This window comes from Scyliorhinus torazame, chromosome 20 (genome assembly GCF_047496885.1).
Source record: "Scyliorhinus torazame isolate Kashiwa2021f chromosome 20, sScyTor2.1, whole genome shotgun sequence".
NCBI lineage: Eukaryota > Metazoa > Chordata > Chondrichthyes > Carcharhiniformes > Scyliorhinidae > Scyliorhinus > Scyliorhinus torazame.
Window position 1 is genome coordinate 19,077,641 of NC_092726.1, and position 27,398 is coordinate 19,105,038.

The window sequence follows — 27,398 nt, forward strand, 5'->3', positions numbered from 1 at the left end:
GATCCACCTGCTGCATTTGTGTTGAATTCCAGAACAAACCAAGTTATAATTGGTGACGGTCTCACGATATAATGAGCTCTCTGGTGCAATTAAATAGGACATTTACAGATCAGAGATTGTGGGCAATCATATTAATGACTTTGATATGGCTTTAGTAAATGGTTAACAATTAGCCAACCTGCTCATTTGAATTTTGTTTTGAGTGCACTGTTGTGCAGTCGTTCTGTCAGCAGATATTAAATTACCATCTGTTTTCTTGTCATTTATCCATTAGAGCAAATGGAACAAAAGCTAGCTTTGATTTCACATCTTGGCACACACAGCTTGGCTTCATTAACCCAACCTGTCCCAAGCAGGAAGGAAGGCCTCCCGTCTCTAAAGTGCCTTCCACAACCTCAGCACATCACAAAGTCACGGGCAATGATGCACATTTGACGTTTAGCCATTGTTGCAATGTAGGAAATGTGACAGCCACATTGTGCATAGCAAACTCCCACAAACAGCAAGATTATCATGATTAGATTAGTTCTGCAGAAGGGTCACGTGCACTTGAGACATTAACTCTATTTCTCTCTCCACAGATGTTGCCACAGATTTATTCAGCATTTTCTTTTTAGCTGTTTAGTTGAGGGTTGAATATTAGCCAACACATTGGTGAGAAAAGTCCTGAGCTCGATTATCCGTCGGCAGGATCCCCCATTTCACCGGCAATGCACTCATGGCTGCGGATTTTCCGACGGCGTGGGGGTGCCCACAATGGGAAAACGCCATTGGCCGGCAGGCGGGATGGAGAATCCCGCTGCCGGCGGGAGAGCGCCGCACCAGAAAATGGGTACAGCGGGATGGGGAATCCCACTCTCTGGGTTTTTTTAAGTACTTTGCGTGGACCCCACACTGTAGCAGAGAGGTTAATTGTCCCTGCAGCAATAGACATAGTTCATACGATCCTAGATGAGAGGTTAGCTGAAAAAGTGAAATGCATCCCAGTGAGTGATAACACAGTGGCTCGCCGAAATTGTAATATTGCTGAGAATTTAGAAGCCCAGCTTATTTCTTGTTTGAAATCAGCACAGGAGTTTTTCAATACAACTGGAAAAAAGTGCAGGCTCGACTATGTTCATTGCAGAGGAATCACAAGCAATGGGGCGGCCAACATGACTGGGAAAACAGCGGACTTATAATAAGGATTGAGAGGCAGCTGGTCAGGACATTTTTTGGAATCATTGTTTTATTCACCGTGAGGCATTGGCTTCAAAAAGAAATCCAACGATCTTGAAGTGGTGTTGAAAGGAATTGTGAAAGTTGTGAATTTCATTAAATGCCGTGTATTCATCAATACGAGACTTTTATGTTCCAATATGGTAGCTGAGCACACACATTTATTGATCCACACATAAGTACATTGGATGTCAAGGGGCCAAGTGCTAGTCAGAATTTGCGAACTGAGCTATCAAATCCTTGCTTTCCTCCTCGAGAAATCTTCCCCTCTGCTGATTCATTTGCTGATGAAAGTTGGATGCTAACTTTGACTTACCTTGCAAACATCTTTTCAATTCTAAATGAACTGAACCTTAAATTGCAAGGGAAGGATGATGATTGCTTTCGGCACTGTGAAGAAATCAATGCTTTCCAAAGTCACTGAGAGTTTGGCAATTGCGAGTGTAAAGCCAAAATTACTACATGTTTCCCACACTGCTATGACACATCGAAGAAAACAGTGTTAGTGAGGAAACGGTCAATAGGCTGGTAAGCCTTATTCAGTGTATCTGGCTGCACTAATCAACAGTTTTTATCTCAACTTTCCTGAGGAGAAGTTTCGGATTTTGAGAGAGAAGAGGTGGGTGAAAAGTCCCTTTGAGTTTGAAACCCCAGAACCAGTTATTAACTTGCAGCTGACTCCAAATGAAGAAACTGAGCTTCTGCGCCTCAGCTGTGACAGCATATTAAAAACACGGCACAAGTCAATGAGGCTGTCAGCATTCTGGAGTAGCGTCTCCGAGGAGTATCCGGTGATGAGGGTGATTATAAAGCCCAAGTCATCAATTCTAATCTCATTATACATGGATTGGTGTTGGGATCCTGTTGCCTTGGGATGTTTTACGATTTTAACGGTGCTATAGAAAGACAAATTGTTTCTGTTGTTCCCAACAGCAGCTGCTTACACGGCAGCATCAGCTGAGATCTGTAAACTGGTTGGCTCATCTGAAAGTACTGCATTGACATCCTGGATTTTGCACTCAAGTAACTGGAGTGGGTCTTGAACTCTAAGCTATGGGCTCAGTGGTGAGAGTGAGCCAAGGCTGACACAACTCATTGCCATTTCAGGATTGGGTGCCAGCGAGTTATGATTTGCTTTTGAAATCTGCACAGTAAACATTTGGTTTTCTGATGCTGGATGAAATTTCAAGCGGTTATTGGATAGGTACATGGAGCACACCAGAATGACAGGGAGTGGGATAGCTTGATCTTGGTTTCGGACAAAGCTTGGCACAACGAAGGCCGAAGGGCTTGTTCTGTGCTGTCCTGTTCTGTGTTCTATGAAATGGATGAAGCAATTTGTGTGCAACAGTTAGTGTCTATTTCAGAGAACTACACACTTTAAGCTCTTTTATGCACATGTTCTGAACCAAATTCTTGCTCTTGGGCAGGTTATTTGTTTTCAAGGTTGTCAACCAGTTTTAACCTGTGAAATAATGACTTAATTTACCCTAAATTAATGTTGCTGCCACAGCACATTGAGAAGTTCCATTGATTCCAAATTAATTATTGGACTGCCAAAAACTGTGAAATGTATAGCCAGCGCAGTTAGAATTTTTAAGCTGTATGCTCATGTCATTTTACATTCCTGTCAATTCATGCAATAGATCTCATGCCTCAAAATGTAGCGACAGTGAAGGAGCAGCGAAAGAGTTTCAAGTCAGGATGATGTGACTTGAAGGGGAACTCGCAAGTCTCTCTTGACTGCGATGGCTGTTAAGTCCTTCAGGACTCCGTAATGGTACTGCTGAACACCTTTTGATGATGGACATTGAAGTCTCCCACCTAGAGTACTTTCTGCACTCATGTTACCTTCAAGTATTTCTTCCAAATAGTGCTCAGTATGAAGCACTGTTGAGGACCCCCAGGACTACTCTCATAACATTGTATACTACTGTACTGCCACCTCTTGTGGTGATGGAGTGTGCCTGCAATGTATAATTTTGTGAGCGTGACAATCCTAAGTTATTGCTTGACTGGAGGCCAATTGTACTACTCCATGCTTCCATCATTCCAAACTACCATTGCGTATCTAATCTTTCTTCCCTCTCCAGTGTCCTTAGGTATCTTGCCACTGACCAATTCCATTCCAATATCTCGCAAAATTCTCTTTTTGAATCCTTTTCAGCTTTTTGAGGGCACACGGTAGGACAGTGGGTTCCGCTGTTGTTTCCCAGCTCCAGAGTCCCAGGTTCGATTCCCGGCTGGGTCACTGTCTGTGCGGAGTCTGCATATTCTCCCCGTGTCTGCGTGGTTTCCTCCGGGTGCTCTGGTTTCCTCCCACAGTCCAAAGACGTGCAGGTTAGGTGGATTGGCCATGCTAAATTGCCCTTAGTGTCCAAAAAGGTTAAGTGGGGTTCCAGAGAAAGGGTGGCAGTGTGGGGAAAAGCCCTCTTTCCAAGGGCTGGTGCAGACTTGATGGGCTGAATGGTCTCTTTCTGCACTGTAAATTCTATGAACTATTTTGTGAACTAAGCTGAACTCCAAGGTGCCCTCATCAAAGCGATCTGAGTTCAGGTCACCAATGACACCTTCTGTGATTGTGACTTTTATCAGACTCTCAGTGAATTCAACAGATCAGAACACACTAGTTCTAGATAACAGTTAAATCTTAGTGGAAGATGAGATAGGGGAATGGGCTCTGAGGTAATTGCACCATCCATTGTGGTAATAAACCTCACAGGCTGGGAATAATAATAATAATCTTTATTAGTGTCACAAGTAGTCTTACATTCACACTGCAATGAAGTTACTGTGAAAATCCCCCAGTCGCCACATTCCGGCGCCTGTTCGGGTACACAGAGGGAGAATTCAGAATGCCCAATTCACCCAACAAGCAAGTCTTTCTGGACTTGCGGGAGGAAACCGGACCACCCGGAGGAATCCCACGCAGACACAGGGGGAATGTCCAGACTCGACACAGACAGTGACCCAAGGCGGGAATCGAACCCGGGTCCCTGGCACTGCAAAGCAACAGTGCTAACCACTGTGCCACCACGAATATCCCATGGCTTTAATCCTATCCTGGGATAAACTAGCTAATTTCAGTCAGACCGCAGTTGAGACCTTACATGTGACCTCAGAAGCCCTATTATCGGTCAGTCCCGCTCCTGATCTCTTCCCTGATACCCTTGCTTTAATAAAGGGTAGACTAGGCCGTCCTGACTGTGATGCCCTCTGCCAACCAATAATATGCTTTTTTAAAAATAAGTTAAAGTACCCAATTCATTTTTCTTTTTCCGATTTAAGGGGCAATTTAGTGTGGCCAATCCACCTCCGCTGCACCTCGTTGGGATGTGGGGGTGAGACCCATGCAGACACGGGGAGAATGTGCAAAATCCTCACAGACAGGGGCCGGGACCGAACCGTGAGGCAGCAGTGCTAACCACCCAGCCACAAATCTTTTTTTTTCATAAATTTTGAGTACCCAATTTTTTTTCCCAACTAAGGGGCAATTTAGCGTGGCCAATCCACCTACCCTGCAAATCTTTGGGTTGTGGGGGCGAAACCCACGCAGACGTGGGGAGAATTTGCAAACTCCACACAGACAGTGACCCAGGGCCGAGATTCAAACCCGGGTCCTCAGCGCCACAGCCCCAATACCCAACCAATACTGCTCACTGCCTGAGCTTCCCAGTGTGATTGGGTAGTTGAGTGAGGTACTTACTGAGGCAGTGACTGGCATTGAATAAATTGATACCCATGTATAGAGAAAGTTAAGGTGACATTTTCATTAGCACGCCCTGCAGACAGTAATCCCCAAGAAGAGCACTGTTAATTAGATTCTCGACTCTGCACCACCGTATATGAACACAGTAAATATTTAGAACTGATAAAATTAATTTGGTCTTTGGCAGAAAAAATGAAGTTAATTAAAAATTGATGGCTCAAACATCACAACAATACTAGCTTTACCATATAAATTTGAAATGTGTTTACGGGTGAATGGAATCTGAGGTTAATGGAATCTGTTGTATTGTTGAGTTATTCACAAGGATTTCTTCAGAACAGTTTTAATCATCTCTATGTCCTTTAGTTTTGAAGTCAAGCTATTGTTACAGTTTGCCTAGGAAGACAGATCGACAAGCTGTTCCCAGCCACAGCTTCCGTCCCTGGGCACTAGTGAGCTGCAATGTAAGTTAACAGTTGATCTGAGCTCTCATTGAATGGGAAAAAATGCCATTGTATGGGGTCTCAGCCTGGTATCTATATCCCAAATCCAGATCCCTCATTTTCCAACCCACTCTTCCATCTTTCCTATTGCCATCCCTACCTCTTACCACCACCCAACCCCACTCCCGACATATAGCTCTCCAACCCACATGACAACAGTAACAATACTGAATTGGTTCTGAAGTGCTGAGGATTTAACAAGGCTGTATAAATGAAATACATTTTGTAACTTTGCGATTTGCTGAAACTTGATTGCAATGATGAAGCAGCCTCAACAGTGAACAAATCAAATACCAGTAGTTTCAGTGTGCTGAATTAGTGGGTTGACTAATGCTTCACTCATAGTTTAAGTAAGAAGTACGACCAATCTTTCACGCCCCTCTGGTTGGTTCATGAAGCTAGAATTGTTTGCTAGTCACGTTTTCTGATTTGCATGATTAAAATAAGATCTTTCTCCATCAGAGACACAATTTTTCAACTCAGGAATTATGGATGTGCAGCTGACCCAGGTTATTCTGTACACAATATTATTGCTGCTGAAGCATGAAGATGCAATGCTCGTCCTGAAAGATTCGCTTCTCACTTAATTTAAAGACACCTAATTAACCTCAACCACATTCTCAGGCTGAACAGACTGTCCACACTCTCAGCATCTCACTTCATCCAATTGCTTCCAAACTTCTATCCTCTTATAGATCATAGAATTTACAGTGCAGAAGGAGGCCATTCGGCCCATAGAGTCTGCACCGGCTCTTGGAAAGAGCAGCCTACCCAAGGTCAACACCTCCACCCTATCCCCATAACCCAGTAACCCCACCCAACACTCAGGGCAATTTTTGGGCACTAAGGGCAATTTATCATGGCCAATCCACCTAACCTGCACATCTTTGGACTGTGGGAGGAAACCGGAGCACCCGGAGGAAACCCACGGAGGAAACCTCTTCTTTGCAAAGGTAACTGAATTCCACCTCTTATTATATCACTGGTCTCTACCCGGACCTTAAAGCAGCTGAAATCCTCATCCATGCCATTGTTGTCTCCAGCCTCAACTATTTCAATGATTTGCTGACTGATATTTCATCTTCCACCCTCTGTAAGCTTAAGCCCATCTAAGATTCTGCTATCTGTATTCTAACTTCATTGAACCAAGTCACATTCACCCATCGCCCCTATTCTCGTTGGTCTACTCTGGCTTCTGGTCCCATGATGGATCACAATGATACAAAGTTTCCAAGAAAAAACGATTGGGAAGCTATGGACAGATAACAGTAGATAAAGAAGACATACTAAAAAGATTAGCACCGTTGAAAGTTGAGAAGTCACCTGGTCCAGATGAAATGCATCCCAGGTTATTGAAAGAAGTAACAGTCAAAATACTAGAGTCATTGGTAACAATCTTTTAATCCTCATTAGATACAGGAGTAGTGCCAGAGAACTGAAGAATTGTTAATATTGTACCATTATTCAAGAAAGGGGAGATAACAGGTCAGTCAACTGGTGGAGAAATTATTGGAAATCATTGTCAAGGACAAAATGAACTTTTCATTTGGAAAAACAAGGGAAGCCAGCAAGGATTTGTTAAAGGCAAATTGTATCTGTCTCACTTGATTGAATTATTTGATGGGGTAACAGAGAAGATTAAGCGAGGTAGTGCAGTCGATGTTGTATATATGGATTTTCAGAAGGTATTCCACAAAGTGCCATAAGGCGGCTTAGTAAGAAGATGAAAGCCCATGGAATTAGGGGGAAGTGGCGGTAATGAGACGAAATTGGCTGAGTGGCAGGAAACAAGTGATGGTGTTGGTTGAATTGTTTCAAGATTAGTGGTGGTTTGCACCAAGTGTTAGTTTTGGCTCCATTACTCTGTTAAATTTTTAAAAATGGTTTATACAAGGGTGCAGGGAGCAGCATTACAAAGGTTTCAGAGAATACAAAACTTGGCAAATTAATGGATTGTTGCAGGCTTCAAGATGGCATCAACAGGATGGGGAAATGTAGGAAGAATGGGTTAAGGAGTTCAATGCATTAAGTGTGATGTCGGGTGGTGTAACATAGAAAGACAATACAATTTTGTGAAGTGTTGATGAGCAGAGAACCTTGCATAGCCAAACATACAGAAGATAGCAGGGCAAGTTGATGGAGTGGTTAGAAAAGCATATAGGTTTCCCGGTTTCACAAATAGAGAAATGGAGTATATCCAGACAGCATGGTAGAACTTAATAAATTACTGGAACAACCTCAGCTGAGATATTGTGGACAATTGTGGGCAACATGTTTGGGGAAAGATGTCACTGCTTTAGAGAGGATACAGTGGAGGTTGACCAGGATGTTGCCAAGGATGTGAGACTTCCGTTCTGGTTGGCAAAGTTAGGACTGTTCTCCCTTTGGAACAGGGAGGTGACCTATTGGAAGATTTCAAGATGATGAGAAGTTCAGATGGAGGGAAGCTCAGAATTCTCTCTGACAAGTGGGTCAATGACTGATTTTAAAGCATTAAAAAACAGATCCTGAGGAGAGGTGAGAAATATTTTCACACTGTCAGTTCCTCACCTTGTCAGGATCTGTAACACCTGGCAAGGTGGTTGATGTTGGCTGGGTGAATAATTTGAAGCGTTATACCTGAGGACGAGGAATTTACAGGGTTATAAGCCAAAAAGTGGGATGCGGCACCACTGCTCTTTCAAAGAAACAGCACTAACACCATGGATCAAATGGTCTCCTTCTGTGCTATTACAATGAATCAAACTTCTTCACAATTCATTCTTGTCTTTATCTCTGTAACTTCGCATCAGCCCTGTGTCACGTGCAGAAGCTGCATTGTCAAAGAATAAGGATATAATCTCTTTTAATAACTTGCCACCTTCAGGCTGCTCCAGTCATTGTTGACCAGTGTTTCAATCGAAAGTGTCAATAATGAACAAGACTGCACTTCAATAATAAAAGCTTTGAGTAACTCTTCACTTTCCTTCCTTTGAGCTTTTCCTCCTTATTTGACAAGAATTGCAGACTTAATTAAAAAGGAACCTGATTCATGGCTCAATGACCACACACCTTGGCAAGCTAAGCCACTGTATGGGTTTAATGAAATCAATGTAGCTGCTGTCTCATTGTTATTCAATTAGACAATAACACAGCGAGCTGGTTGTGTGCGTATCACATCATTGGTAATAAAGGAGATCTCACTGGAATTGGAGATTTCGATGGTGTTCCACAGAGGAGAAAAGGAATTCAGATGTTGTAATTACAGTAAGATAAATAGAATACCTCACAGGAAAAAAATGATTTCACAAGGGATGAAGACTTAATAACACAAAGGCAGGCATTTGTTTGTACGGTTGGCCTTATGATCGGAATAAGTTTTGCTTTCCGCCTTGTTGAATATTCTATCTATAAACACAATTCCGCAACACTTTCAAATTATTATTAATTTGCTTTCAACATGTTTTTTTGGATTAGTGCCAGATCGACAATTGGTTCACACTTTTTCTTAAATCCTGCTGTCTCCAGAAGCACATGACTACCATCCTAAAATTCCTTAATGGGATAGTGAGCTGACTATGTTTGAACTGTAAGGAAGGCTGGCCCTTACTCTATTGCAGACTTGTCGCCTTCAATTGTTGTGCTGGTGGTGGGCGGGAGGGTGGGAGGGTTTGTTATCCAAGTCCAGCTGGCAGTGTGCGAGCAGCACAGCCTGTGAGCGGAGAACAGATTAGTTAATTTATTGCTTGGCCTGAGGTGAAGAAAGGGATATTCATACCAGACCAGTTTTTCTTTTTACATTTTGCAGAGGTAATTGAAATGGGTCTTGAACTAAAAGAATATGAGGAAGAACAAATCATAAGCTAGGAAAAGGTCCCGCATCTATGGATCAGCTCAAAAAACAAATCCAAGTTGTTCCTCCCACCAAAGTTGCCACAGATTATGCCTGTTGCTCCAGTTGTACCATGAAAATTGGTGAGAAAAAATGATCAATAGAGGAAGAATCATTTAGCGAAGATACACAATATGGGTTGTTAACCACCTGTGCACTTAACTGGGTTCGACCCATCTCCCGCACACCTGACCTCACCACTTGTCCTCCCTTCCAGAACCATGATAGGGTCCCCTCCTTATCCTCACTTTTCACCCCACCAGTCTCTGCATTCAAAGTATCATCCTCTGCCATTTCCACCAGCTCCAGACGATGGTACCACAAAACATATCTTCCACTCACTCACTCCATCTTGTCACCATTCCACAGCGACCGCTCCCTCTGTGACATCCTGCTCCACTCCTCCATCACCCCCAATTCCCCATCGCCTTCCCACGGCACCCTCCCTTGCAATCACAAAAGGTGCAACATCTTCCCCTTTACCTCCTCACCATTCAAGGCCCCAAATACTCTTTCCAGGTGAAGCAGCATTCCACTTGCACTTTTTTCAATCTGCTGCTCCCAATGCAGTCTCTTCTACACAGAGAGGACTAAACGCAGACTGGGTGGCTGCTTTGCGGAACACCTTCACTTAGTTTGCAAGCATGGCCCCAGCCTTCGTGTTGTGTGTCATGTTGACTTAGCATCTTCCTCTCGTGCCCAGATGCCCGCCTTTGGCCTGCTGCAATGGTCCAGTGAAGCCCACCGCAAGCCAGAGGAGCAGCATCTCAACTTCCAGTTGGGCAGGCCTCGGGACTCAACACTGAGTTTGGCAGCTTTAGAATTTGAGCTTTATCCTCCATCTTAAAGCCCCCTTTATTACATCCTCATTTCAATATTCCATACATGTATTGCTTCAATGCAAACACCCTGTTCCCCCCCTCACACCAGGGGAGCAAGGTAGCATTGTGGTTAGCACAATTGCTTCACAGCGCCAGGGTCCCAGGTTTGATTCCCGGCTTGGGTCACTGTCTGTGAGGAGTTTACACGTTCTCCCCGTATGTGCGTGGGTTTCCTCCGGGTTCTCTTGTTTCCTCCCACAGTCCAAAGATGTGCAGGTTAGGTGGATTGGCCGTGATAAATTGCCCTTAGTGTCCACAAAGGTTGGTTTTGTAAGGGCCACGAAGAATCCAGCACGAGTTTTAAGGATACAAAGTAATAACATTTATTTACTATAACATATATACATAACAGTAGCAGTAACTTCCCTTGCTACATACTCCTTCCTGCTGGTTCCTGAACTGGCCAGCTTTATTTATACTAGGAGTTTACTAGTAGTTTCTCTGCCCCCCTCATTGGGGAAGCTCATACTCCCATAGGATTGTGGGATAGTCATTAGTCCCCAGCCAATGGTAAGTACGCAGGTTATAACATCCCTCCCCCCAAAGTCCAAGGAATCCACCGAAAACCCTGGCGAAGGAGGGCGTCGGACTCGTTTGGCTGCAGGCCGGACACCATTTGCACGCGGCGCTGGATCAGGCGGCGTGTAACGAGACGGAGACCGGCGCTTCCGTGATGAACGGCACGGTTGCACATCCACGGCCCGTGGACCCGAGGATTCCCCCTCTGATGCATCCTGTGTCTCCATCTCGGAGTTGGAGTCTGCTGCCTCCATCATATCAGCGTCTCTATCTCCATTCGGTCCCATAACGACCTGCGCAGGCTTCGAGTGAGGCACCAGTGGAAGATTGTGAGGACTACCTTCCTTTGTCTCTGGTCTCTGCGGCTGTTGAAATGAGCTCCGGGGACGGGGAATCTTTTGAGGGGATGGTCTTCTGGACCGAACGTGGTCTACATGTTTTCGCTGGAGACGGCCCAGGGCTTGCACTTGGTAAGATATAGGGCCCATTTGGCGAAAGATTACACCAGGAACCCATTGGGCACCACCAGCAAAATTCCGAACGAACACTGGGTCACCGGGCGCAAACTGCCGAATCGGCCGATGCCGAGAAAATCCCTGTCCCTGCCGTTCTTGTGTGCGGCGTACTTTTGCGCCAATGTCCGGGAAAACCATACTAAGGCGGGTGCGAAGTCTCCGGCCCATTAGGAGTTCTGCGGGAGCTACCCCAGTCACTGCGTGGGGGGTGGTCCTGTACGTAAACAAAAAGCGAGCCAGTCTCGTGTCCATTGATCCGGAAGACTGCTTCTTTAGGCCTCTTTTGAATGTCTGCACTGCGCGCTCTGCCAACCCATTTGAAGCCGGCTGGTAAGGGGCAGTGCGGATATGGCGGATGCCGTTCATCTTCGTGACCTCGCAAACTCCTCACTCGTGAATGGAGTGCCGTTGTCCGTGACCAGCACCTCGGGGACGCCATGCGTACTAAACGATAAACGCATCTTTTCAATTGTTGCGCAGGACAATTGTCCCCTGCATCTTATGCACCACTAGCCATTTGGACTGGGCGTCAATTAGTAGGAGGAACATGGATCCTTGAAAAGGGCCTGCGAATCTGCATGCAAGCGTGCCCAAGGCCGCCCTGGCCATTCCCAGTGATGTAGGGGCGCGGCTGGCGGAAGCTTCTGATGCTCCTGGCAAATGGAGCAGTTTTGGGCCACCTTCTCAATGTCGGTGTCGAGGCCTGGCCACCAGACATAACTCCGGGCCAACATTTTCATTTTGGTCACGCTTGGATGCCCATTGTGCAAGTCTGATAGTATCAGCTCCTGGCCTTTTTCCGAGACAATCACACGCGTCCCCCACAAGAGGATGCCGTCTTCCACGCTGAATTCTGACAGCTGGGAGGAAAATGCCCGCAACTCGCCTGGAAGCTGTCTATGCTGCCCTCCATACAGGACTATGTGCCGAACCTTTGGCAGGACTGGCTCCGTCTGGGTCCACTCACGGATCTGTGATGCCGTGACAGGTAAGGTGTCCATAAAATTTAGGGTTGCAACCACCTCACCGGTCGTGGGGGTCGACATGGGGCCGGTCGATAAAGGCAATCGGCTCAGTGCGTCGGCATTTGCTATCTGCGTACCTGGTTTGTGCTCCAGAGAATACTCGTATGCAGCAAGCAACAAAGCCCAGCGCTGGATCCGTGCAGAAGCAATGGGCGGTATTGGCTTATCCTCTCTGAAAAGTCCCAGCAGGGGCTTATGATCAGTCACGATAGTGAAATGGCGGCCGTACACGTACTGGTGGAAGCGTTTCACCGCAAAAACCACTGCCAGGCCCTCCCCGATCTGCGCGTACTTTTTCTCCGCTGCAGTCAATGTGCGGGAGGCGAAAGCTATCGGTCGTTCGGCCCCGTTCTCCATCTTGTGGGACAGGACGGCCCCAATACCATACGGGGATGCATCACATGTGACAAGCAAAGGCTTTCCAGGATCATAGTGGGTTAGTAACCCAGACGACGACAATTGTTGCTTTACCCGCCGGAAAGCGGTTTCTTGCGGCTGACCCCAAACCCAGGTGTGATTTTTCTTTCGCAGAAGGTGCAAAGGGGCCAGCGTAGTTGCCAGATTCGGGAGGAACTTCCCATAATAGTTTACGAGACCGAGAAAAGACAAAGATGCGAAGTGTCAGTCGGGGCGGGGGCATGTTGAATTGCGCGCACCTTCTCTGCGACGGGGTGCAGACCTTCGCGGTCCACCCGATAACCTAGGTAGACTACTTCCTTTGCCTGAAATACGCACTTTGTGCGACGTAAACGGACTCCAACCTCCGAAAGGCGTCTAAGGACAGCCTCCAGATTTTCCAAATGTTCCTGCTCCGACGTCCCTGTAATCAAAACGTCATCTCGGTAGACAGCCACACGTGGTAAACCTTTCAAAATGCCCTCCATAACACGTTGAAAAATTGCGCAGGCAGAGGATACTCCAAAGGGCAACCGTGTATATTCATACAGGCCCCGGTGTGTATTAATCGTTACATATGGTTGGGAGGCAGGGTCCAGCTCCAACTGCAGGTAGGCGTGACTCATATCTAATTTTGTGAACGAGAGTCCACCTACAAGTTTCGCGTAGAGATCCTCTATGCGAGGCATTGGATATCGGTCGAGTCGGGAAACCGTATTCAATGTAAGTTTATAGTCGCCACACAAGCGAACTGTGGCATCTGGCTTCATTACAGGTACAATTGGTGCTGCCCAGTCAGCAAAACGGACGGGCCTGATAATACCCAAACTCTCCAAACGAGTGAGCTCCCCTTCTACCTTCTCGAGCAAGGCGTAAGGCACTGGGCGCGCCCGGAATTAGCGCGGCGTGGCTCTTGGTTCAACTTGGATACGGGCTATGGCCCCTTTTATTTTCCCCAAACCAGGCTGGAATACATCTGGGTATCGTCCTAGCACCTCAGTCAACCCTTCAGAAACTGTTTGGAGGATGTGCTGCCATTGCAACCACAAATGGCGCAACCAGTCCCGACCCAACAGGCTGGGCCCATGGCCGCGCACCACGATAAGTGGGAAACGCCCCTCCTGGCGTCCATAGACAACAGGGGTCATTGTAGTTCCTGCAATGTCCAGTGGTTCCCCCGTGTAGGTGGCCAACCTGGCCTGTGAGTCGGTTAATGTAAGGGTCTGTATACCCTGCTTGATGCGGTCGAATGTCCTCTGTGCGATCACGGAGACCGCTGCGCCAGTATCCAACTCCATCTCAAGTGGGTGGCCATTGACCCGTACTGTCACCTTAATGGGGGCCATACGGGGAGCTGCCACACAATGCAGCTGCAGGCAGTCGTCCTCCGTCTCCACGTCCTCAGGAGTAGTCGCCGCAGGTTCATGCACATGGAAGGTACGGCCTCTGGGCTGGTCCCAGTTCCCGCCCCTGGGCTGGTCCCAGTTTCGGTCGGAACGACGGCGCCTCTGGCGCCCCCAGGACCGCCGTCCGCGACGGGGTCGGCGCCTACAAGTCTGACACGGACATGGCTCCTCATCCATTGGCTCTGGAGAAGGCTCCCTTCGGGGAGGAATGTCCGACGGCCACTGGCGTCGGTCCGGACGTTGCCTCGCCCAAGGTACCGCAGGAGTGTGGGGGGACGTTTTCGGACGGAAGGGGTTGCGCCCCAAGGCATGCACTTCCATTCCCTGTAGCTCCTGTACTCCTCGCTCTGCGCTCTCTCGGGACAATACTATTTGAATGGCCTGTTGAAAAGTCAATGTTGGCTCCGCTAACAACTTTCTCTGGGTGGCCGCATTGTTAATACCGCAAACCAAACGGTCGCGTAACATTTCTGACAAGGTCTCACCATAGTCACAGTACTCCGCAATCCTGCGTAGCCTGGATAGAAAATCGGCAAGGGATTCTCCAGGGGTCCTCTCAGCGGTATTAAACCGGTTTGCTGGACTATCGTGGACGGGGTTGGGTTAAAATGTTGCCCCACGATATTCACAAGTTCATCAAACGTTTTGGTGTCTGGCGCAGCTGGGTACATAAGGCTCCTAATCACCCCAAACGTATGCAGGCCGCAGGCGGTGAGCAATATGACCACCTGGCGCTCGTTTTCGGTGATATTGTTTGCCTGGAAATAGTAACGCATCCGTTGTGTGTACTGGTTCCAGCTTTCCAGCGCAGCATCAAAAACATCCAAACGTCCGTACAGAGGCATGGTATAATAGAAAACAACTTCCAACCTGTATCCAACAAAAATCCAGGGAGGTGGCTTCAGCAGTGTAGACAGCTATTCACTTTAACCTTCGTCGCCAGTTTTGTAAGGGCCACGAAGAATCCAGCACGAGTTTTATTTACTATAACATATATACATAACAGTAGCAGTAACTTCCCTTGCTACATACTCCTTCCTGCTGGTTCCTGAACTGGCCAGCTTTATTTATACTAGGAGTTTACTGGTGGTTTCTCCGCCCCCCTCATTGGGGAAGCTCATACTCCCATAGGATTGTGCGATAGTCATTTGTCCCCAGCCAATGGTAAGTAGGCAGGTTATAACAGTTGGGTTGGGTTACTGGGATGGGGATGGAGTGTGGGCTTAGGTAGGGTGCTCTTTCCAAGGGCCGGTGCAGACTCGATGGGCCGAATAGCTTTCTTTCTGCACTGTAAATTCTATGTTTCTATGACGCAGGGCATCTGCCTTTTGTTCTGAAAGTTGTGACTTTTTGTTGCTACATTCTCCCTCCTCTCAGTTCTGACCAAGAGTCTATGGTCTCGAAACGTGAACTCTGTTTCTCTCCTGGTTGATGCTGGCTGAGTTTTCCCAACCTCCTAGTTTCAGATTCCAGCATCCGCAGTATTTTGCTTATTTTATGGGCCAGCTAACATTTACTAAATTGCGCATCCATGTTGGACAGCTATTTTTACTGTCACAAGCTGTATAACAATTTAAGTAAACTGGCATTTTGTTTATTTCAGGTTACTGGAATAGTGCTGAGCTGCTTGTACCTGAGGTCACTATCCCAACATGGGGATGAATTCGATGGGCCCAAAATGTCCATTCCTTATGAGCTACTGGACGTTTCGGGGGCTGGATGGTGTCTGTGTCTGCCGAGAGAGGAAGGCTACCAGCTAGTGGAGGGAGCAGCGTGCAATGCTGACATTCCAGATGCAGTTAATTCCAACCAAGGCATGCAGCTGGTCAGTGCAGAACAAGAAGTGAACTGAGATAAGGTGCCAAGAGCCAGCAAGCGTTGAAACCTGTTGCCTGCCAGCTCAACAACACTGAGCAGAGATGTGCTGGGTTTGACATTCTCCATTTGTAATGTTTGTCTAGGTGTGGGAGACAATTTCATGCTTCCATTAGTAATGGCACTTTGGCAGCATGAGAGCAAAGGCCAGTGGCAAGTGGGAGAAAGCTCAGCCTTACTTTAAAAGCAAAATAATCTGGATGCTGGAAACCTGAAATTAAAACAGAGGATGCTGCAAAAACACAGCAGCTCTGGAAGCATCTGGTGCAAAGTTCTATAGAAGTGTCATATGGACCCGAAACGTCAACTCTGTTTCTCTCCCAGCAGATGCTGCCACATCTGCTGAGTTCATCCAGCATTTTCTGTTTTTATTTCAGACTTAACTTTTGGAGAAGATGGTGCAGATGCTGTCCAACTCATTCAGCCATCTCTGCTCCCGATTGGCCGCTCTGTGTCTCACACATTGGAAATTAAGTCACTATTTGAAAAAGAAAGGGACCCTCTGGAAATTATTCGACTGAACCTGATGGAAATATGTACCACCTTGTGAGCTACTTCCGACACTGCAACCTTAGCTGTCAGGCATGGGTTAACTTAACCCATTGGAGGGATTGCTAAGCAGGGAACAGGGGCTTCTGCTTTGAAATGAGGGAGTACTGCCAACACATGAGCGTGGCCAATTTTATATTTCTCTTGACATCCATTTATGGGGCATTTAAAGTCTGGAAACCCATGTTTCCCAGCGCCAGGTTATGTTGTGTGCTTTTCCATTACGGAACAGCCAGTGTCCCACTGTATTTTAAAAGTGCTCATGAATGCTGATTATTCTCTGCCTGGGGACCAACTGAATTTCCAAGTCATTTTCAGGCTTACACGACTTCAGCTATTTCAGCACCAGTGGCCGTTCAATCAGAGCTGTGCAATGTTTGTAAAGGTTCTGTGTGTTCACAGCATCACCAGTAATCTTCCGTCATTTCAATGTCAATGGGCAGTTAAGCAGCATTTACATTAACATTGATTGGCAGTACCATCTCCATTTTCCCCAGTCAGGAGATAATGGGACTGCGACCTTTGTGACGACCGAATAACTACGGGTGTGGTGGCGGCAGTGAATAACATTTCTCAGAGGCCATTGTACTGTGACTTCTCTGTTTCTTAACTGTCCGTCTGATGCTGCAGTATTACATTGATTCGCTCTGTGTTGGTTCGTGTCACTGCCTTCCACGGCTTTATCACAGTTTTACAATCACAGTGCCGAGTTTTATCTTGTGCCATCGTTTCAAGCGTTCATTGATGCGGGGCTAATGATTAATTGCCAAATTTCTCGTGAGACACGAGAAGTAATTTTCAATAAAAGCAACAAAAAGAAAGCTGAGCTGATCAGGTGGAATAGGAGCGAATAAAAGTCGACACTGATAAACATTCATTCAACTGAAATGTTTTGTGAGATCTTCCGGTTGTTCACGGTAGCACAGTGGTTAGCACTGCTGCCTCGCCACGCCAAGGATCCAGGTTCAATTCCCGGCTTGGGTCACTATCTGTGCGGTGTCTGAAAGTTCTCCCCGTGCCTGCGTGGGTTTCCTCTGGGTGCTCCGGTTTCCTCCCACAAGTCCCGAAAGGCGAGTTTGTCAGGTGAATTGGACATTCTGAATTGTCCTTCCGTTTACTTCATTGCAGTGATAATGTACGCCTACTTATGACACTAATAAAGATTATTATTATTATGATTATTACACTGGCAGGATCTTCCGGTCCTGCCCCGGAGCACCCCTGCCGTCCCATTCACAGAGGACAAAACAATCCCACCATCAGCCAATGGTGCGCCACTTCCCACTACCAAGGAACAAGCCGTGGGTAGGTCAGAGAATCTCACCAGTTAACTTTGATTCTCTTGCTGCAGCTGTTGCCTGACCTGTTGAGTTCTGCTTTTACTTCAGCCTTCCAGCATCTCCTGTGTTCGGCTTTTTGCTTATTGTGCGTCTGGCCTCTGAGTGTTTGACACGGATACCCTTTACCCAAATTCACCTGCAAAATAACTCGGCAGAAGCTAGGAAACAAACAGGAAAGTCGGTGGTAGGATGCAGCACAGGAGAGATGAAATGACAAAATGGATGATGGTGCAAGGTGGTGATAATGGAACACGAAAAGAAACAAGAAATATGTCTAAAGAGGTGTCAATAGGAATAACAGGACTGTTACCAACAAAACCAAAAACACAAAACAAAATTGAGGAGGGGGCAGAGATTGCAATCTGATACCACAAAGAGTATGGCCCAACGGCGGGATCTTCTACTCCCGTCGACAGTGATTCCCCGCCGTGTGGGTTCCCTGGTGGCAGAGGGTTTGAACAATGGGCAAATCCTCTGACAGAGGTGGGACTGAAAGATCTGGCCAGTGGCGGCTGCAGGGGAGGGGCAGATAATCCCACCCTTTGATTTGGTTCCAGTCTGTTGGGCATGTGGTTTTGAGGAGTTCAGCCTGGATGGGCACGGCTCCATACCAACCAGGATAAAGCAGCCACTTGAATGGCACCCCTTCCACAAACATTCACTTGCTCCACCACTGACGCAAGTTACAGCAGTGTGTACCATCTACAAGATGCCCCGCATCCGAGGCTCCTTGACAGCACCTTACAAACCCATGACCGCTACCATCTAGAAAGACAAGGGCAGCAGACAGATGTGAACACCACCACCTGGATGTTCCCCTCTAAATCCCTCATCACTCTGAGTTGGAAATGTATCGTCGTTCATTGTCACTGTGTCAAAATCCTGGAACTGTCTCCCTAACAACACTGTGGGTGCACCTACACCTCAGGCACTGCACCTCCTCAAGGGGCAATTAGTGATGGGCAACAAATGCTGGCCTAACCAGTAACGCCCACATCTCATAAACGCATTAAAAAAAAAACAAGTGTGAACCACAGCCTTTGACTGATATTACATTCGGGACGATGATAAATTACCCTCCTCTCAGAATGTTTATGGACGCTCTTAGAAAATTAAATAACTTAAGGAGTTCTGATTGATGTGAACCTTTGGTTGGGTTCCCTGGAGTGTGACTGGGCCATTTAAAGAAAGAGAGGGTGATTGGAAAGCACTCGGGTGATTGTTTCAGCAGAAAGTTTTACTTCGGTGGCAGGGATGAATTGCACAGAATTAATGAAGGAGTGAAGACTTTGTATACACAATGATGAATTCCTTCAGTCAACCCTCCTCCCTTCAGTCGCATCCAATCAATCGCACAACAATTTAAAATGGGACCGTGTCATCAAATTTAAGAGAGAACTGGATCAGCAATTGACAAGTCAAGTGATTAAAGGGTCGAAGATTCAGTACTGTGGTATTTTTCAAACGTTAATGCCTAGATGAGCTGTTTAACTGTGGCCCTCTTGGTCCTGTACATTCTGATGTTCCTCTGATAGACATGTGGAAATGAGAAAATCTTTCATACTGAATCAGTATGAAATTTTCAGCAGTATAAGATGGAGGAAAGAGATGGGTTAGTTTAATTTGATACAAACCTAACCATGTGAATATCCATCTCCACTTCTACAAATGTTTGAGTGGATCTGCAGGCTCCTGAAATGACTACGGCTTGCCTGGGAAAAGCTACGTGCTTGGGAAAAATTGTAAAATTATTATTTGCATTTGAAAATGTTGAAGCAATATTTGCTTTTGATGAAATCTGGAATGGTGTTCCTTGTTCTTGTCAGATGCTTTCTTTTTCCAAATGCAAAAATGAAGCTGTACTTTCAAATTAAATTGGAAAAACAAACGACGCTGGTATTTGGCTGATGAGGATTTTTGTGGCAGCTTCTTGCATGTCTGTCACTCTTTCAGATTTATGGGTCCAATATTCGATTGTAAACATCAAGGTTGGGTTTTGAGCTGTTAAGGGAAGATGGATTTATTTTCAAGATTGAATTGTATTGAACCTTCTGGGGGAAAAAAAATCACTTGCCAATATAATTTATGGAAGTGTCAGTCTGGTCTTAATGGTTGCGAAGCTGATGAGCTGACCCTAATGCATATGTTGTATGGAGGCCAAGGAGAGGGCAATGGCTGCCATGGAGTTTGGCATGGGCCCAAGAAGTGAAAGCCCAATGCAACGCAAATGAGTCACCCCTCTCCCACAGACCAGTCCTTCCCAAGATCTCACACCATGTAGTTTGTCTTGCAGGATCACCATCAGACGAGGCCAGATTGTTAGGGGTCACACCCACCCCATCCAGACCCTCAGCACACATGCGGGGAAGACACCGACTCAGCACTGTTTTGACCTGCAAGATCCACCATTGCAGAGACCATCATCTCGGTGGGTAATGTTAGTGATCAGGCACCACACATATGCTGCAGCACATCAGGTGGAAGCAGGGACTCCTGTGGGAGCGGACGATCGGAGGGTGCCGATCCCAGGGAACAGCTGTCGCCCAAACAGGAGTTGCCTTTCTGGAAAAGGTGATCCCATCACTGGTGCAGATGCAGGAGCAGAGCCCAAATTTACAGGCGGGGGGTGTCAGCACCTGCAAGTACAGCTGGAGGAGTCCACTCACCTTCAGGCACAGGGGGTACCCAGGTCAACACTGAGAGGGTGGCGGGTCTCAAGAGCTGGCAGAGCCAGGTGATGATGTGTCTCCAGAGTGGGTCTTCATTGCAGTGAATTGAAAGCCTATTTGTGACAACAATAAAGATTATTATTATTGTAAAGTTTGTTTCAATATACCATATCCCTATGTTTGGTGAAATCACTCCTGGAGCGAGGCATCCTTTCCTCACAGTCTTACAAATGAAAATCAAATATTCGGGTTTCGATCCAGTATTCGGTTTCGGCCACTGTTGGGGTCTGATCCCAGATCGCAGTAACGCCTAAATCCTCCTGGCCACCATCATCGTCCTTCTTGTCAGATGAGGTCTGCTGTTCTCTGTCCTCCCCCAACATGTCACCCCACTATGTTATTAAGAACAAGGCAGGTTACCACGATGTTCGAGACCCTTTGGGGCTATATTGGACTGACCCCCCTGTCATGAGAATGTCACTTGAAAAAATATTTGAATGCTCATGTTACTGCAGTGATGTCAGAGTGTGGGTGGAGCTGAGCTCTGGCTCTGCTTTTTAGTTTCATTTTGAGAAAAGCTTGGATGTGTCTGTTTTTTTGGTTTCGTTCGTTTTCAGTGTTGGAGCTGAAGCCAGACAAAGCAGGTGTACTACTGTTCTCTCTGCCATGAAAAGACTATCTCGTGATCATTTGGTGAATTCAGAATTATAAATGTTCTCAGTAGTGAATGTAAACCTGATGTGCTTCTGTTAAAAGGTGTTTCTTTTGTCTTCTGGATGTTGTTTGGGAAGTTATCAAGCATTCCTTAGTGTTGTATTTGGGGGTTGAATTTGAATTGATGATTGCTAAGATGTTCACTGTATGTTTTAAAAAGGTTAACTTGAGTTCATAGAATAAACATTGTTTTGCTTTAAAAAATACTTTTCCATTTCTGCTGTCCCACACCTGTAGAGTGGGCCGTGTGCTCCCAATACCACAATCTAGTAAAAGTTGTGGGTCAGGTGAACTCCATGATACACTTTGGGGTTCTCTAAACCCTGGCTCATAACACCCCAGAGCGGGCCCGGCATCAGAAGTGCATCTTGAGCAGCCCGACGGTGCTTCTGGTTGCTGCGTGAGCGTCACTATAACGATTGTCTGCTTTAGTCTGCGGCCTCCGCACAGGTGTCATTAACCATGGTCTCAGCGGGTAAGTCTTGTTGTCCACTCGCCAACCACTCACCCGAGGGAGCACCTCAAAGGTCCCAAGAACTGACCAACATGCCTAGATATAAGCGTCGGGCACGCTGCCTGGATATCGGGTGCAGACATGCATGATATGCAGCTGGTGGTCGCATGCCAACTGCACATTGATGAAGTGGAGGCCCTTCCTATTGTCGAACTGGTGCTTGGCATGTGACATGTGTGCCATCGATCACCCTTGCACCTGAGGCATGTCAGCAATGGATGAAAATCCTGCTGCTCAGAATTCTTGTTGGGCATCAACCAGGTTGAAGGTGATGTAGTCCAATGCTCGGCGCATAGGGCCTCTATAACTGCATAGATGCATATGTGCGCGGACAGTTGCAAAGTCCCACACCGGTGCCGTTCAAGCCCTGAGTCATTACCTTGATGGCCACGTGGAGCGGGTTTCCTCCATAATCCCACGTGCCAGGTGCACCATCATCTGGCACAGATGGCACTCAGCCTCCTTAGTGAGCCAGAGTCAGCAGCGACACACGTGGTCCAGCAGCTCCTCGAAGGACAGGTGCCGATGGTATGTACGTGGCCTGCTGCGGCGCCTCCTTCACACCTCCTCCTCAGCTTGCTAGACATCCGGCACTGGAGCCTCACTGGCTGGTCCCTGCTCTTCTGGGGCAGGCTCCTCTTGTGCCAAGTCCTCTAAGCTGGCCCTGTTCCTCCAGCCTCTGTGCATCCACAACAGCAGAAATGGCCAGGTTGATAGCGAGCATTGCTGGCTGTGGTCCGAAATCCTTGTCTCCACTGGGGGAGCAGGGAGAGACAGAGAATGTCAGCAAGATCAGAATTCCCTTGAAATGAAATGAAAATCGTTTATTGTCACAAGTAGGCTTCAAATGAAGTTACTGTGAAAAGCCCCTAGTCGCCACATTCCGGTGCCTGTTCGGGGAGGCTGTTACGGGAATTGAACCGCTTGCGAACCTTCCAATGCCACCAGGTTACATGGTCACCTTGAGTTCTACTACTGCGGGGCAGCACGGTGTAGCCACCTGGGTTGGCCACTTCCCGACTTAAAATGGAGATCCGCAAAGACTGCAGGGAAATTCAGCCAAGCCAGGAAAAACTAGCAAGTGCAGAAATCCTGTGTATTAGAACTTGCAGAAGCCCAGACAGCACTGAAACTCACAGCCATCTGCATGCTAATGACCGATCCCTGGGAACAATTGAAACATTTAAGGTGAATAAGGCCAAGCCAGACTCCTCGGCGCCAGCAGGAGCCAAGACAAAGGAAGGCCAACGGACACTCAGGGACCGCCCAGCAATCAGGGAATGGCTCCAGTATTGGAGAAATCGATCCAAGTGATCGGAATGTAGTCCAATCACTTGGAACCAGGTATGGGGTCCGCCCAAAGGGGTGGGAAGCCCCTGGGGACTATAAAGTAGAGTCCCCAAGTTCAAATCGTTCTTGGCAGGGTCACTCAGCAGCGAATCAACCCTTGAGAGTGAACTGCCCAAGCTGCCGCATCAACCAAGTAAGTCTCCAGTCAACGCATGCTACGAGATAGGCGCTCCTAGCTACCAGTCCATACCAGCTTTTGAATCCTGCAGACTCAGATCGAACGAAAGGCCATTTGTTCCCCTGATCTGGTGGGCCAATTCCGAAGCTAAGTATAGGCCTTTTAGTGAGAGTGAATAGTCTAGAAAGTAGAGTTTATGCATGAGTAGTGATTTACTGTGTATAATAAATGTGTTTTGATTTGAATCTTACTAATTGGTGTGTTGAGTTATTGATCATTACTTGAACTTAAACCTCGTGGCGGTATCATAAAGATACCTGGCGACTCTAGAGCAAAGGTTATAGAAACAGAGCAAATTCAGTAAAGACCCAATGGGCAACGAATTAAGAGCCAACCAAAGTTAGCAACATATTACTGACGACATCCTGACGGCACCCGACTTAGAAGTGGCTTAACCACTCCTGGAGGAAATTTGAATTAGAATCCAATTAACATAGACATAGAATTTACAGTGCAGAAGGAGGCCATTCGGCCCATCGAGACTGCACCGGCTCTTGGAAAGAGCACCCTACCCAAGGTCAACACCTCCACCCGATTCCCATAACCCAGTAACCCCACCCAACACTAAGGGCAATTTTGGACACTGAGGGCAATTTATCATGGCCAATCCACCTAACCTGCACATCTTTGGACTGTGGGAGGAAACCGGAGATCCCGGAGGAAACCCACGCACACACGGGGAGGATGTGCAGACTCCGCACAGACAGTGACTCAAGCCGGAATCGAACCTGGGACCCTGAAGCTGTGAAGCAATTGTGCTATCCACAATGCTACCGTGCTGCCCATAATTGTGAACAGAAAAACCACAAGTGTTCAAGCAGCTCTGATCAATCCTCGTAATTCGGAAGTGTGTTAATGCAGGCGTAACTAACAGGGCTATAAGGTAAAACTGATAGATTTTTGTTGCGAAAAACTCTCGGGAGTTTGTATTCTGGAAAATAGCGAAAGCTGAACCCGTAATTATAGCACCGCCTTAGTACACCTCGTTCCAAATTTTAAGAGAGTATTTAGAGAGGAAAGATGGCAATGCAGGCAATGCAACGCCTCATGAACCCTGAAGAATTTGTGGTCGCAGCGACCAGCAGCAGAGTAGGTCAGTGTCCCGTTTGGGAAGAAGAGATCAGGAAATTTCTCAAAGGGAAAATTCCAAAGTTCTCCAAAGATGGCCCCTTTGGAGTGAGTTCTGTGACAATGAGGAAACTGGACCCGGGAGTATAGGACATACTTGGTGGGTGACCCTGTCAGAGATCCATAAGAAAAGCTTGGGAAAAGCTCGCAAGCCGATGGCAATCGTGTCCTGTCTGGCCACAATTGCGAGGCACAGAGGAGGTCGTTCGGATGCTCCGCAAAGAGATAGAAGAGAGACATCGAATGAGCAAGGTTGATGTTAGAGCCAAGTAAAGATGCCAAGAGGGCACACCAGTCTTGTCTAGCGCATCTGAGCAGCTTCCAAACTCAATACGATAAGGCCTATCAGGACACGCAACGTGCAGGCCTATCAGGACATGCAATGTGCAGTCCTGGTAAGAGAAGAGACAGAGAAACAGGTAGAGGCATTGCAAAGGCAGTGCAGCGATTTAAAAGCAGCGTTAAGAGCACTCCATGATGCCACCACGGAGCACAGACAAAGCTCATTAGATCATGCGAAATGCAGGAAGCAGATTGCGGAACTACAGTCATTGTTTTCAGTGCAAAATGGGTTTCAGAGCACCTTTGGATCCCAATTAGATGAGGAAGACGGCCCTGATTGGCAAGAATTAAATGAAACCGCACATAGGTATGTTCAGGGAACATGTGCGCAAGGAAAGCCCCAAAAGAGAAAAGCACCCCAACCCCCCACAGAGCAGATAGATCAGGCACCCATGAATCCAGTAACCACCCACCGTACAGTCACTTCGGAAGGAGACGCAGAATTCCTTTACACTACCCCCTTAACCGTGACCCAATTACAGGACGCGTGCAAAAAGATCACACCGTTCCTCCCCACCTCAGACCCCCACCACTTTGCTAGAGTAAAGCATCAGGCGACCATGTAAGGCCTGGATGAGCGTGAGCAAGTGAAGCTCACAGTTTTGAGTTTAGACCCTTCAGTTGTAGCAGCCCTTCCCGACCCACAGAATGTAGGAGGAGGCACCCTTGCAGAGATGCACACGGCGATCCTAGACGCGATCGGTTACAACAGAGGTGACCCAGTAGAAGGCCTAAATAAGTGCAGGCAGAAAAAGACAGAACACCCAACAGCGTTTGCTGGACGTCTGTGGATCCATTTTACAGCCGTTTTCGGCAATTTAGACCACGCCCATTTGTCCCAAGACAACATGGCCAAATGGACCCGCACCCTTATCTCCCATGCCACAGAGGCAGGACAAAAAGCCTGTCCCAATTATGACCCCTCGGAAGACGTGCACAACGAAAAGTGGGATTTAAAACGATTGTCCCGCACCTGGGAGCAATCTGTCCAAAACAAAACCTCATTTATAGCACCCGATGAAGAGCAGGTAGAAATGAACCCAGTGAAAGCACACCAGAACCCCGCATGGGTAAATGAGGGCAGGAACAGCCAACCCCAGCCCAAAGCTCAAGAATGTTACAATTGCGGACAATTAGGACATTACGCACGAGAATGTCAAGCCCACCTGAAACAGGAACGGAATCAGCCCACAAATGCCCCCCGAACGAGCAAAGACACCAACAGCCCTGACCCCCCACCCAGGGAACCATACCCAAGGGAACAATGCACCAGAGAGCCTGCTCCACCTTATGTGCCCCAGGGGTCATGATACAATTGTGGCCAGTCAGGACACTTCACCTGAGATTGCAGGAGACCCCCACCAGCTAGACTAGACCCCAGATATGAAAGAGAACACCACCCACAGCAGCTAGAATGTCCCAGCTGCCCCATGCAAACTGTGAGCGCTTACCCACCACTTCTCCTGGCAGGGACACCTCAGAAAGGCCACTTCATTTTTGTTTCACTCCTCCTTCCTCTCTTCGGCCACACTACACTGTCTCCATATGCTAGTTACACCCCAGTCCAAATGTGATTTACGATGTCCTTTCTGATGAAACCTGCAGCATGTTTGTTCAATGTTATCGTTAAGTGTTGTGTGTAAACTCGAAAGTTTTCACGACCCCACGTCACCACTCCTTTAACGCCCCCCGGCTGTTAAAGGTACAAGTTTGTCCCAGACAATAGTTCAGAGGAACTAGCCTGTCGGCAGACAACAATCATAACTACTCTCCTGATTCCAAGGTAATCATGAGAGGCAGCCCCCATGGCGACCACATGCTTACCCGACGCGGCCCATACGCACCCCATTTTTGGCTCATTATGTTCAAAAATCTTTTGTTTGGTTTTGGCAACCTATGGTTGCTTCCCTCTGCTATTTACAGCCTCAAACACTAGGATGGTAAATGACACAGGCTGCGAGACGGCTCGCAGTACGGCAGTATTTTCTCAGGTGTCTAGACCAAATTTTCGGTTAAAAAAAAAATGAGGGAGTTACACCTAGTGACAAATTATAAAGGGAAATTGGCACTAAAAGACAGACATGCTAACATTCAAGGTAATACACAAGATAGTAACAGATATTATGCTTGTGTCCATAGAACTCCGGAACCTCAGGAACTCCAGAGGAAGAAAAAGAAGAAGACAGAAAGACGGAAAGATGAAGACAACCTTCATGTTCACCTGGATCTTAGCGGGATCCCTTCAGTTGCGCGCGGATGCTACCCCCCTGACCCCTACCACACAGGCCGTGAGTGATTCCCACCCCTACCATACACTACACCCTGAAATAGTTAACCCCGAGATAGTTACCGACACCCTGACCTTGTGTGACAAGTTTCTAACCTGGTATTCACTATCATACATTGTAGAATCACTCTTAGTACTGGCGATACTCTGCAGTGTCGTGCAGACACTTGGACTCAGGAAATGGCGAAGGAGAGCCTACCGCTCCCGCATCCCGGTATACAGGATGTGATCCCCTATTTTCGGTTTTCACCAGGCCCCCGAACCTCTTGATCTACAATAAAGGACATTCGTTCGGCATCATTTTGTGAATAAAGACAACTGAGAGAATGTAAACCTCTGTGCTTGACTGCCAAGCCAGAGAAACTTGTGTTGCTGCTATTTGTACATTTAAAGTGTTGTAGATTATTTT

General features: G+C 47.1%; 1 protein-coding gene across 3 annotated transcripts in view; it reads left to right on the forward strand.

The window, feature by feature from the left end:
- LOC140396932 (tetraspanin-15) overlaps window positions 1–27,187 on the forward strand; it is a 282,924-nt gene extending 255,737 nt beyond the window's left edge. For 2 of the 3 annotated variants that reach the window (XM_072485868.1, XM_072485867.1), the window contains one exon: window positions 15,647–21,394. In XM_072485868.1, the coding sequence (XP_072341969.1) occupies window positions 15,647–15,895 (249 nt within the window). In that variant the 3' untranslated portion in view covers window positions 15,896–21,394. Of the gene's footprint in view, window positions 1–15,646; window positions 21,395–26,841 lie in introns of those variants that run through there. The other variant, XM_072485869.1, reaches the window with a different exon arrangement.
- Window positions 27,188–27,398: the final 211 nt, after the last annotated feature.